Source organism: Poecilia reticulata, chromosome 22, assembly GCF_904066995.2.
Source record: "Poecilia reticulata chromosome 22, P_reticulata-male-v2, whole genome shotgun sequence".
NCBI classification, from domain to species: domain Eukaryota; kingdom Metazoa; phylum Chordata; class Actinopteri; order Cyprinodontiformes; family Poeciliidae; genus Poecilia; species Poecilia reticulata.
The window spans coordinates 21,548,311-21,562,352 of NC_088851.1; the positions used below are offsets into that span (position 1 = coordinate 21,548,311).

The 14,042-nt window shown below is 39.9% G+C and overlaps 1 protein-coding gene across 1 annotated transcript in view; it reads right to left on the reverse strand.

Annotated features, from left to right (window-relative positions):
• Window positions 1-1,533: 1,533 nt before the first annotated feature.
• The window catches only part of clmna (calmin a), a 29,928-nt gene continuing 17,419 nt past the window's right edge, over window positions 1,534-14,042 (reverse strand). Inside the window, exons 3-13 of the mRNA XM_081602939.1 lie at window positions 13,608-13,703; window positions 13,437-13,520; window positions 13,257-13,349; window positions 12,929-13,125; window positions 12,649-12,842; window positions 10,379-10,461; window positions 8,354-10,297; window positions 7,154-7,267; window positions 5,753-5,833; window positions 5,617-5,669; window positions 1,534-4,569 (exon numbers count right to left, since the gene is read on the reverse strand). Of these exons, the coding sequence (XP_081459065.1) occupies window positions 4,452-4,569; window positions 5,617-5,669; window positions 5,753-5,833; window positions 7,154-7,267; window positions 8,354-10,297; window positions 10,379-10,461; window positions 12,649-12,842; window positions 12,929-13,125; window positions 13,257-13,349; window positions 13,437-13,520; window positions 13,608-13,703 (3,057 nt within the window). The 3' untranslated portion in view covers window positions 1,534-4,451. The remainder of the gene's footprint in view (window positions 4,570-5,616; window positions 5,670-5,752; window positions 5,834-7,153; window positions 7,268-8,353; window positions 10,298-10,378; window positions 10,462-12,648; window positions 12,843-12,928; window positions 13,126-13,256; window positions 13,350-13,436; window positions 13,521-13,607; window positions 13,704-14,042) is intronic.

Sequence of the window (14,042 nt, forward strand, 5' to 3'; positions counted from 1 at the left end):
CTGGTTCCACAACCCTTTCTTACTTTAGCATTGTGATTACAGTCTGTGACTGCATCCCAAAGTGGAGCGAGGGCGTAACATCTGTGGGTCGACTTCATCACCTCTCCTGCTGATTGCCACGTATAAAGAACAAGCAAATTACAGATTAAGAGAACGATATGAAAGGGGCTTGTCATCGTTCTGTACACTCAGTAGTTTTGTTCAATGGTCAGTAGATGGCACCATCAAGCTAATAAAACAACTTTTATTTTTATTTCAGACAAAAAAGAAACTACAAGCAGTGGACCTCCCATCAGAAAACAGCCACACCCTTTATTTTAGGGTGATGCGTCATGCTGCTTTATAAATAAAGCATTTGACACAAACAGCTTCACCAACATGTTTTGTTTTACTGAAAACAGAGGAGGAGAGACTCAGTTCTGATATTGCTAGTGTACACTAAAAACTCTGGAAAATTCTCCTGGAAAATATTTGCTGGAACTTAAATTGTCTTTTTGATTGAATACTCCATGTATTGCTCCTAATAACTAACCTACATATTCTCTCAGTTTTTTAAATCTCCAAATGTTTGATGGTGTCATGTTGAATGTCAGTCTCTATCCATCCTCATTTGTTTTAGTTTAGATGAGTAGATCCTACATGACCTTTGTCAACTTTTTCTCTCCCTCAGAAATATCTGACAGCATTGGCAAACCAAAGACTTGCTGTTTTCATAAATTCAAAAATATTATCTGCTGACTCTAGCAGGCAAATTCAGTAAATACACCTTGTTAGTACTTCACTTTACCACTTTCCATGTTGTAGATTCAACAAGTATCTTATTGATCAGACAGCATCACAGATTGTCTGCAGATTGTTGGACTTCTCATTTCATGTTTTGAATCTCCCATTCTGTCATTTTCCAAATGCGCTCTGCTGGGTTGAAATCTGGTGACTGTGGAGGCCATTGGATTATAATCAGCTCATTCAACAAAACAGTTTGAGATGATTGGAGCTTTGTGACATAATGCACTATCCTGCTGGAAGTAGCCATCACAAGATGGCTGCATGGCACTTCTAAAGAGGTGTAAATGATTAGTGACGATATTCAGGTAGCCTGTGGGATTTCAACCATGTTTGTCTCGGTACTAAAGTATCCCAAGAAATCATTCCTCACACGTTATGCTACCACCATCAACCTGAACCATTGATAAAAAGGCAGGATGGATTCATGCTTTTACGTGGTTTACACCAAAATTCTGATCAGCAGTATCTGCACTAACAATGCACCTAAACCTCACTTCTTCTCCCATTCTGATGTTTACCGAACTATTTTCACCATGTCTAGACACCCAAATATTTTGAGTTGTTGCCATGTGATTGCTTGATTGAGTAATTGTGTTAGCAATCAATTGAAACAGCATTTTAACTGCTAGTGTATATTTTTAGTCAATATGCTCCTCTAGGCCTCCACCTTGCACCCTTCAAACATTCAGAATGTGCTGCAGACATATGAAAACATTTCAGTGGATCAAAAGAAAAAGGACAAATCTGTTGATATCCATATTAGGGGTACTTTAATGCATCAGTAACAACCTAATAAGGTAAATAATATACATAAAATATAGTCAAATCACTCACACTGACTGGTTTCTGCTGGATTAAAATGCAAATAAAACAGGATATTAAATGCAGAACTTCAGTGATTTTTGACAATTTTACAAAATCCTTACATATATTTCTTAAAATTATAATAATAATAACAGTGCAACAAACAGCCAGAACATTAAAACCAGTTTGTTTGTGTAATGTTCAGTAGGTCAAACAGTATGAACACAATGGGTCATTGGCTGCGTATGTTGCGGGTCCTGAGGGTTGTTGAGTTCTCTGATCGGATCGGTCTGTTTTGCATTTAATTGTTCCTGAGCAGGAGTCGTGTTGGAGTCGAGTCGTGGGGGTTCTGGAGGGATATAAATGTTTGAACCTTCCTCTGACTAGAAGTGTAATATTTCTCCTCCAAGTGGTTCTAATGTTGAGGCTGATTACAGACTTCAGTCAGTAATAAGTGTACAATTAGCACAAAGGTGTGTAAATAGTAAATCCAGAGCAGGCACACAGTAGTGATGAAGACAAACTGTGATGAGCAGCCTCTCTGCTGCCCCCAGTGGACGGAGGAGATGCTGCAGGGAGAAGCTTGAGCAGAAGAAGAAAGTTCAGTGTTTGTTGGTGGTTTCACACAGAAATGATTAAAATAAAATAAAAATAAGTGTTCCAAACATCAAAAATCCACCCTCCCCCCCTATCTTATGATCCACAAACATTCCCACTCAGTCTCCTAAAACACTACATGCAAAATCCTGCTGAAACTAGTGACCTGATGTTCATCTGCTGGTGGAGTTAATGTATCCAACATGATCTTTGGCAGTTTGTTTCTTCAGATTTCCTTGTTACAAAATGCAGCACCATCAGAAAGACTCCATCAAACTTCACAAACATACAAAAAACTTGAACTGATCATCTACATTTTGCTTCAGTCTTTCATATGATAGTTAAGTCTCAATGTGTGACAGGAATGTTTGTCCAAAATGTCCCGAGTCACAGTAAAGGAGCAGAAACTGTAACATGTTCCAGGTTTAATAAACAGGATGCCACTGTGGATCCATCAATGAGGCCAAATCTTTACTTGTATTAAATCAAGATTTTGATTCCTTTTTATTTTTATTATGTGAATAAACTTTTAAATGAATCACATTATTCACATTCTGAACATGAGGTCAATTCTAGTTCCTGATTGACAAACTGAGCATGCTCAGTTGTTTGCCGCAGGTCAGACACTGAACCCACACAACCACAAGGTGTATTACCAAAGAGTATTCGCATCCTTTCAGCTTTTTCCGATTTTGTACGATTACAGCAACAAACTTCAGTGCATTTCATTGGGATTCAACATAAAATCGGCCATAATAGTGGAGTATTAGAATTGAAAAAGTGACTTAGACACAAATTTCAGCCTCTTAATGTGAAAAGCTGGTATAAACCCAAACAACATACATCTTTAGGTGACGTGAAAAGAGGTTCTGCAAACTATTAACTCAGATAACGGTGACATTTTCAGATTGTTTCTATAAAAACCTTTGAAAGTCATGTATAATCTTACTTCCAATGCACAATTATGCGTGATCCATGTTGCACACACTGAAGTTTATGTTTGTAATGTGACAAAAGATGGAAAACGTTGAGGAGTGTGAATATCTCTAAGACCCTTTAAAATGTTCTCTGGACAAACTGGAACACATTACGGGTTCAAATGTGGGTGAAAAATCATGGCCAACTTTTAACATTCTTTGTCTTCATACATCTTCAGTAATTGTGTTTTATTTACAGATCAGAGATCTGTCAGTGTTACAGCCTCTGATACACACCTGCTTTGATTCAATCTGAAAGCATGATTTATTTCCTGGTTCAAGCTTTGCAAAAACCTTCTAAAACAGGACTTCAAAACCAATTTTATATTTTTTTTTCTTAAAGTTTAAGCTTCCTGCAAATGCAACAGAAACTTATCACAGTTCGCAGCGTTGTGATTCTGCACATTAGCATGCAGACGTAGACCTTCAGAGTGAACCAGCTGATCGATCAGCAGCTGGACAAAATGTCACAGAGTTTGTGCAGAGTGTTACAGAGAACCAGTGGAGAATAAATGATGCTCCCAGGTGGAACACAGGAGGAAAAACCCAAACTTCTGTTAATCTGCACATGTCTGCAAACAGAGCATTTCAAAACCAAATATTCTGCATCATCAGGCAGCATTATAGTTAAAGTAGCAGACCTGACTTAGTAATGAAATGAGCCTGAAGCAGCAGATCTATAGGATGAAAATATAAAATGATAAAGCAACGGTGGCTAAAATTAAACAAAAAAATTACTTTGTAATAATTCATGTTTATGAGACTATAGCAGTCAAAAAAATTACTAACTCAAGTTTAAATTTCTATATCTTACATCAGAAAATGAACATTTAATTGATAAATTATAGTTTTTCTTGTTTTATTATTATTTTTTTTACAAAATGTTCCTGTGGCGGCATGTTTTCTCGGCAGTTACACAGAAACTTTTCATAATTTCCATAAAATTATTTTTTCTCTCTCTGATGATTAGATCTACGTGAGTGATCAAAATGTAAAGCAGCAAGTTTAGTTATTCTCCCAACTTTATGAATCTGTAAATTTACATTTGTTGACTTCATTGTTTACATAAAAGCAGAACATTTTCTCTTAAAATAACACCATATATATATATATATATATATTTTACAAAAGTAAATCAAAAACAAAATGAATTCAGTCAGAAAGAATAAAAAGCCTTCATTTAAGCTGGAGTGCAGTCAGTGATGAAGAGGAGGGTGGCAGCTAAGCTCTGACTCGGTGTCAGAGTGTTTAATGTGTTTTAGTAAGTGTGTGTGTGTGTGTGTGTGTTTATCGGTTGAGCAGCAGGCTCGGCAGCGTCTTCAGGTCCATCTGTGGGAGAACCATGAAGGAGTAGAGCAGCAGCCACAGCAGCAGCAGCACACACAGCTCCCAGTTCTCCCTCCACCTGAAAAAACACACGCAGAAACGCTTCACTCGGATCAGACGGCTCAGAGTTTAGACAAAAACAGGCTGAAGAGGTTTGAAAAACTAAATCAACACAGATTCCCCAAGGACTTGTTAAAAATATCTAAATTTGGAGATAAAAGGTTTTGCAGGCAGAGCTTTACAGGAAACACCTTTTGCAGACTGAAGCAACTTCAGACGCAGCAGAAGGTTTCAAAGTATTACACTGAAGCACATTTCAGGCTGTAACACTGATTCACAGCCGTTTTCCAAATATTTCAAAGTGGTAAGGGTTCCCACTGGTTTTTGTAGATTAGAGTAAAGCCTGAGGATGTTCTTTCCTTTTCAGAGGAAGTCTGGAAACAAAGAAGTAGCAGCTGTGTTGGCAAATACACTCACAAATATAAAGATTTTCACAGCTTATATATTTTTATTACCACAATAATGCAAAGTTTTCCAATATATTACACACTCAGTAGTAGTTCATTGTTTCTTGGTTTATTTATTCATTTTACTTCTCCCATTTGTAATTTATTTCTCTTTTTGTTGCCTGAACCAGATGCTTCATAGGTCGTTTTTAATTTTAAAAAGTCCGTTAAAAACCAGGGGGAGAGATAAAAGTAAATCTATCCCATCATCATCTTTAATTTATTTCCCATCATAAAGAGAAAATTATTGTGGGCAATGTTTAAACTCATCAGAGAATGCTCAGGGTTTGGAACAGGAACATGAAGCTGGACCACAGGATGATTAAATTCAGATTTAGGATCAGATGGATTGTAGGGGGTGCATTTTTATCCCCAGGTATTTTAGTCTTTGAATGCGCTCCAAATGAAATCAGCAGTTCTGATCCATAATCCAAAATGAATTTGATGAATGTAGAATTGGACCAAAACATCCCGTAGTTCCCTTTCTCCTGCAACATTTCTGCTCTTTCCTTTCAGCTGCTGCATTTTGTGCAACGCGCTCAGCGCCACTCTGAGCTTACATCTCCTTAAATAGCTGCAGATAAACAGAGTGGTGCAGAATGTAAAAAAGGTGTCCTCACCATAAATCAGAGTCTTCAGCTTCAGCTCTTCTGGGCGCAGCTCTCGGTTTGTCCTGTCAGACATAAATAATTACTGTTATTTACCATCGATAAGGCATCAAACCCCACAGAGGAGAAGCCAGAGGACTGAACTCACCGTGGAGTCTGAGAGACGACCTCCTTTTCTGTGTCGGAGCACCGGAGGGATGTGGATCTCATCTGGTCTGATGGAGTCCAGCATAAAACACAGAATCCATCAGTTCAGATCGCAGAGCGAGACACATGATAATGTCAGGAAATCCTGAAACCCTTAATTTGAAGTCTGTTTTATTGACTTCAACGCCCGTCTTGTTTATTTCCCTTCAGAGCTACAGCAGCTCTCAGAGGATTTATTTCACTTCGGCTCAGTTTCAATTAGACTTGTGATACTGGGAAATTCAGTTCACTGTTGTTTCATGTGACAGCTGTTTGGAAGTTTTCAATAAAATCCACATTCCCCCTGATATACGGATTGTTTTTCAAGAAGTTGCAGATATAGATTATATATCATTCTTCTTTTATCACTTTATTCTGATATTTGAACTAAAAACTATATTAAAAATACTTGGCAAGATTTTGTATTTCTGCAGTGCACCTAAAATAAAATTATCCAACCAAAAGGCACTCAACATCCTTTAAGACACGTGTGTCAAACTCAAGGCTCGTGGGCCAAATCCAGCCCACCATAGCTTGTGATGTGGCCCTCTAGACTCCAGAGGAACTCATAAATACATTCAACATTACAATGGTGAGCTTAAATGTTATTTTAATCAAATCAAGGAGTTTTATCTGTTTACTGCCAAATTACATTCACCAGACCATCATATTTTTCTCAGAAATTCATGCAAAATCCCCAAACGTTTGGGGAATGGCAAAAATTGTCAAACATATTGGGTTTAAACAGATGATGCAAACTCCCATCTGTAGGTGGGAGTGTTTTTTAATTTTACTACACTGCTACCTCAACTGTACTTGATGTCAATTTATTTCAGTGATTGATGTGCCGAATAAAAAAAGGCACATTTACCATCACAAATAAACACAAATATCTAAAAATTTCTTGCAAGTATTTCTAAATTAGAACTAAAAAAGTATTCATCAATTGCAGTTTGTTAATGGGTTTTATCAGTACATTCTGGAACAACCACCCGTTTGAGGACATTCATGCATTCTGATGCAGACTGAATCCCTTTCAATGACTACAGAACCCAAAAGGCTGCAGCTGAAACATGACAGAGTCAGAAAAAGAGGTTTGATGTCTGACAGCCTGCAGGATTACAAACACGAATCCAACTGAAGAACAGGAACCCAGTTAATCTGTGATGTAAGAATTAATTGAAGCACATTAGCGTCTATAATCCTCGCCTCCTGTCTTTAAGCTGCAGTGATTCATTCCTGCAGCCCTCTCAGATACATTTCTGGGAACTTGTGAGCAGACAGAGAGGATTTGGGTCAGAACGGTCCCACTGCTGTCCCTCGGGTCTGGTCTGGTTCTCACAGTACCAGAATAGAAGCCCTACCTCAGAGAACTGGCTTCGCTGTCTGCTTCTGAAACATCAGCGGCCTGCGGAGCGCCGATCGTCACTCCGCACATCACACACTGCTCCTGGGATAGATGTGAGTCGGGAGGCGTCTGATAGGTAAAAAAAAAGTTATGATGCCTTTAGCGAAACAATAAATCAGTCAGAAGGAATCATAGAGTAAATCAGAACAAATCAGAGGAAATAACTTCTATTCGAAATCTTCTAAATAACCAATAATGTCAGAAAGATGGTTGGTTTATTTCTGTTTTCATTTCTGTCAGACTCAGTAAGTTCACGGTGTTACCAAACTAACTCAAAGCTCCTGGTGCAACACAACCACACCCACATAGAGTCATTTACATACATTTGAATTTGGTCCAGCAGCTAAACAAACTGTAAAGCTGACCTGATCATTTATATCATTTGTAGAATAAAAAAACTAGGGCTGAAATGATTAATCGTGATGAATCGATTACTGAAATAATCAACGAATTTAGCAATTGATTAACTAGAGTACACAGACTCATAAACAAGGACATTTCCAGAAAATGCAACACCTGTCAGCAGTAATCAAGCCAAAACTGTATAAAACATGTGTACATTTTGCATTAAAAAAAACATCTGTTTGTTTTATCCAAAACTCTTTAAGCGGCGTAGCTTTAGCTTCATCTGGTTCAAATTCTGTAAAAAAATGTTTCAATTATTAATTGTTATTTTCCAAAAGTAATCAACTGATTACATTGGATCGATTTTAAGCCAAGCGGAAAGGGCTGAGTTTTTCATATGGTGATGTTAAAAGTATTTTTTTTTTAGCTGCAGATTCATATTTTGCTACAAATTATAAAAAATTCACTGGAGGAATGCTGTTATTGCATTTTAGACCATAAAATGTTTATTATCTTAGTTAAAACAGGAAAATAATTATTTGTTTTTTGCATCTTACAATATATTTCTAATATTGTATAAAAACATAATAAAAAATCTGCAGAATGTGAAAATTATTTCAATATTTATCCAATTAATTTAACCAATTTATTGTAAGAATAACAACTAACAACTATAACATTTGTTAGCTGCAGCCTTAAATAAAACATTTGTTTCCTTAGAATGCTACTGACATCCAAAATCTCTTTTAGGAACGACATGATCCAAACTCAGAAAAACTCCGAACCCATCAGAAAATTAAGAAATCTTACTCGATCCTGCTCTCCTCCACACAGGAAGTCCACCTGTGGGTCCTCTGGTCTGTCTGAAGGTGGCGCTGGTTGGAGAGCGGAGACGCTCAGAACCGAAGGCCACCTCTGCATGTCTGAGTCAGAAAGTTCTGGAGGAACGGATTCCTCTTTGTCCGGGTAGAACAGATCCATGGGTTCAATCCGGTCACCGACCAGCTCCTCCGTTGGAGAACTTCTGTCAAAGTGAGACGACAGCGGCTCCAAGTTTCTGGGTAAATCTGCTGGTGGAGAACACGGCGTCCCTATCTGACCATTCAGCTTCTGAGGATCTGTGACCAGAATGTTCTGGAAGCCATCAAACGAGTCCAGGAGGTTCTGTGGGCTGTCATCCGTCTCCCTTTCAGTTGATGTGTCCTGGTGTCCATCAGACGGACTCTTCCCATCTCCGTCAGGATCCTCATGCTGGCTGTCACATCCATCTTCCTGGGAATCGTAACCAGGAAGCCCTTCTTCCTGTTTCCTGTTATCATCGTAGTCACCTTCTGGGTGAGTCCCATCCTGGTCACCTGGTTCATTTAAAGACTCACTTTCTGGTTCCATCATTGGTTTATTGTTCTCTGGTATCAAACTGGACAAGATCTCTGGAAGTTCTTGTCCATCAGCCTCACTGCAAACAATGCTTGGTGGATCTGGACCTTGAGAACTCTGGACCTCTGAGTTTCTCTGCTGATCTTCATGTTCGTCCTGATCAGGTATTCCTGGGTAAGGTTCTGACTCTTCGTCCGGTTCCTCTGGCTCACTGGTAATGGAGATCAGAGGAATGTTCAGACTTGGTTTGACTGAATGTTTATTTGAAGTTTCTGAGCTGCTGGCCTCCTCACACTGTGAGAAGTCTCTTAAAATATCTTGGCATTCAAGAGATGAGTCATTCGCTTCATTAAAACTCTTTGGCGTATCGTGCAGCTCCTCTAATTTATCCTCTAGAGGTGAATCAGTTTCCTCCTGAGGCGTCTGCTCAGGTGGAAACTGTCCATTCTGGTGACTTCCTTCTCCATCCTGTTTAATCAGAGGGATGTCTTCAGGTGGTTCAGTGGAAAAGAAAGGCTCAAACTGGTTCAACTGATCTGATTTCTCAAGATCTCCAGCATCAAAGCTGTCCAGTCCTGTTTCACACACCCTATCCAAAGGTTCTTGGTCTCTGGGAACTGCGTCCTGTTCCACTGGAATTTCATCCATACTCATAAGTTTGGTTTCTTCAAGATCAGCTGCCAAGACTGGTTTATGGTTTAGAGTCTCAGTGTTTCCCTGTTTCTCTTCCTCCTGGTTTCTCTCAGTCTGCACATTGATTATGTCCAGAGAGTTCATGCCTTCATCAATGTATGTCTCAATAATGGATTCATCCGGAGCTCGGTCCTCAACGGAGGAGATAAATCCCTCATCGTACGGCATTACCTCCACCGGCGTGGCCCGGTAAACATCCCAGGCCGACCCGCTGTCACATAAAGAGCTGTCACTGCGACTCTCACAGAACCGGTCCGGATTCAGCTCACCCTCCATCCAGGAGTCAGGAGAGTTGATGGCAGAGTCTCCAATCAGCGACTCTGGTACTGATGAGGGTGAGTGAGTGAAGGACTGCTGAGGGGAACCAAAGTCCTCCAGGACTTCGCTGCCAGTCTCTCTGCTGGAGACGTCTTCGGTTTTAGGGGGGTCTGATAAAATATCGTCGCTGGACCACGATCGAGCCGCAGCCACCCTGAAACGCGGCTCCAGGACGCTTCTGTCCTCCGACACTGAGGAGATCAGGAGTTTGGGTGGAGGTTGGGTGGAGTCCTTCTGGAACATGTAGGAACGCTGCTTGACTCTGCTGCAATGGGCTCCATTCCTCATGTAATCCGAATCAATGTCACGGAAGTTGAGTCTGCCCATGGAGACACTTCGTTCAATCACCTGGGAGGGTTCCTCGGACTGTGAGGGAAACAAAGACATTCAGAAGTTTTCTTCTGTCAGAATCAGAACCTGTCAGGATCGATAGTAACATTTTGTTACCTCTTGTGTGCCGGGAAAGTGCTCCAGGAACTGGGAAACATACATGATGATGGACTGCTCATCCGGAGCATTTATAGTCACATCTGCACAGGAAGGAAAAAAAATCAGAATCAGTTTTATCCTCTAAGTTTGTCCACACAATCAGGAATCTGACCTAGAATCTACTTTATTCTCATTTTAAATATAAATGCATGAAAAGACTTGCTGGGGATTAAAAGGTATTTCTGTAAATATGGAAATATAATTCATTAGTATAGTTCATATTGTAAGTTTCAATCAAAGAGACAAAGTGGGAGAAGAAACTGTCTCTGTTTTTGCAAATAGTGCTATATGGCGTCGACTTGAAGGTGAAAGTCTCAACAGTTTGTGTCCAGAATGTTTGGGTTCTGCATATATTGATACCTGGACCAAGAAAAGGTGAGCCCTTAGAACAGGGGTGTCAAACTCCAGTCCTCAAGGGCCGCTGTCCTGCAGTGTTTAGATGTGCCACAGGTACAAAACACTGGAATGAAATGACTTAATTACATCCTCTTTGTGTAGATACGTTCTCCAGAGCCTTGCTAATGACCTAATTATTCTATTCAGGTGTGGTGCAGCAGAGGCACATCTAAAAGTTGCAGGACACCGGCCCTCGAGGACTGGAGTTTGACACCCCTGCCTTAGAACTTAGGAGAACTTTGCAGAATGCATTCGAAATAACAGGTGTCTCTCTTTTTAAAAACTAATTTGTCTGTTTCAATTTAAATTTCTACAATGAAAGTTATCTGCAAACTTATCAATAATGAAAGGGTAAATCTTTATGGACTTGACAACAAACTGTGCTTCATCTTACACCTGCTATTGTGCCTTACACATAATATTTTACTGCACTCTATTTTCCATCAAAGATCCATTTAGAACACTGCAGCCAGTTGTTTAATCATGGAGTCTAAATTATTACTAAGTATCTACTTAAAGACCAATAATATCAAACAATTAGTCAAGCTCAATTATTTGAAGTACTGGAAGCATTAATGATGCTGCATATTACCAGTAACCAGGAATTTACTATCAGGTACTGAAAAAGTGTGAAAACCTTGAAAGAATCTTTGCATATGTGACATATGCACCATCTTATCTCTCATGAAACTTCCTGATCTAACCGGTTTTTTGATGCACCAGTAAAATATTCCTGTTTCTGTATCAGCAGATGGAGACACAACAGCACAAAGGTTAAAATAATAGCAAACTGGTTTTGTTTCTAGTGAAAAGTAAACCAATAAAGCTCCAAATAATATCAATCTATCACCAGGAAGCAGGTTTGACTGAATGTTGACCTTTTCAGTTGATTCTTCCACTTGTCTTACTTTACTGCTCTGATTGGTTAAATTTCCTGAAAGCTGTGACCAATCATGTAACAGTTTCAACCTTTTGTTTTCTGCTCTTTTTTAAAGGACTTCTATTGAGGTTTTTATTGAAGCCAGTGAAGCCAGCTATAGTGAAAAGTGGAAATCTATTTTCAGATTTTTGGCCTTTGAATACAACCTACTGATTTCGGATAAAGCTACTGCAACTCCCCTCACTGCAAAAATACTAAATCTTACAAAGTATTTTTGGTCTAGTTTCTAGTGAAAATATCTCAGAACACTTGAAAAAATAACTTTTCAAAAAGATATAGGAGATTTCTTAAGTCAATAGCTCCTTAATATGAAGTTTAAAAAATATTTCATTTATAATAAGACATTTCTCCCATGTTATAAATGAAAAAAATCTGCTAGTGAAACTTTTTGAATCAATATCAAGGAATTGTTTATTAAGACTAGCTCCTTTAGCTTGCAGAAAAGTTACCTGTATGTTATTTTTTACTAAGACATTTGCACTAGAAACTACACCAAAAACACCTTGCAAGAGTTTGTGTTTTTGCAGTGTCGTCTGACTGGTCAAACTGTCTGTGCAGTGCCAACAAGGTGATGGATTCAAGCATTCTCTATTTAGCTTGTTATCATGTAAACACGGAACCGCTTCAGTAAGTTAAACCTGTTTCATTGTTCTTTTCACACTAAATTAAACCATGAATGGAAAAGCTTTCTGACTAGGCTTAGTTGCCTTCAGTGAGACGGACCAACGGGTTTAAAACATGAATAATCTCTGTGGGTGTATTGTGACTGAACCTGTTTTTATCCTTGTTTGGTGTTTGATTCCATCTTATCAGAACATCAGGAATGTGTCACAGCGTCAGCAGCAAACAGCGCCTGAGTCACGGATCAAATATGTGAAGCTGTGATTTTTACCCTCAGGCTCCAGCAGTCGCGGTATCCCCAAACTGTAGTGAGCTATCCTGAAGGCGTCCTCCAGGTTCTCTCTGGGAGTCCTTAGCAGGGCCTTCCTCATGTCCACCAGACTGGAGTCGATGGACTTAATGACGGCCAGGAAGGCCAGACCACTGGTCCAGCTTTTCCCAAAGTCCTGCACGGCCACGCCATACCTACGAGACCACAACAGATCAGTTCACACTCAGGTTCATCACCGGTCTGGGTTTTATTCTGTTCCAAAGGTTTACAGCCAACACACTTCCGGGTTCTCTTCTGGATCCACTGCAGCAGCTTCTTTATGGCCTTGCTGTTCTCCCTCATGGTGGTGGCTGCAGACTGTCGTTCCTCTGACGGCGTGCTGCTGAAGGACGTGTCGGAGTCCGAGCTGGTGGGGATGGATGACAAGCTGGACGAGGAGGGAAATTGGCTACGGATGTTTCCAGTCAGCTCTTTGATCTTGGTGAAGATGGAGAAGTTCGATTAGACTTAATGAATGTCAGAAGTGAACTATTTTTCTCCCACTTAACTGGGAACAAGAGCTCAGAGGAGGAGAATGTAATGAAGATGCTGAGGAAGACAGGAAGTACCTGGAAGAAGAGGATGATGTTCCAGATGAGTCCAAGGATGATGGAGGAGTTTCCATCGGCGATGTTGACTGCATCGATGCTGACCAGCTTCACCTAGAAGAACACATTGTTCAAGCTTTAACAAACCAGCCGATCAGACAGGAATCCGCTCAATCACAGCTGACCCACTGACAGACTCACGTTTCTCTCCTCCAGGAAGGACAGCACCTTGGCGATGTTGTTGAGTCGGAAAATCCGATGGGCAGACTTCTTGAATCCGTGGAGCTACGAGTCGGAAAAAGAGGGCTGTCACACGGCTGGTCAGGACATCATGAGTTTACATGTAAATGATTAAAAACATCAAAGTCTGACCAGTTTGCAGCCGGACAGCTCCTCGAGCAGAGCCATGAGGACGTATCCATCCTGGATGTCCTGGAACAGATCCTGGATCTGCAGCGGCGGGTCACACTGTGGAGAAACAAAGTTTTACTCAGGATTTAATGTCAAATCTGAACATCTCATATTATATCTACCCTCATCTCTTTCCAAAACATTTCAAGTGGAAAACTAGCGCAACTGTTGTTTGAAGGCAATAAACTCACTTTTCTTCAGAGGATAAATATGCTTTATGTTTTATATCCATCTTCCTGTCGAAGGTTTTCGCAATTTTGCCTACATAGGGTTGATTAGTTACAAGCTTCCCTTAGTTAATGAAGCAGCAAATTAACAGACGAGAGTCAAAAAGGGCAATTTGTAGAAAGAACAACACCTTCGTTTGTAAGTATGTTCTACCCAGAACAGTTTTTG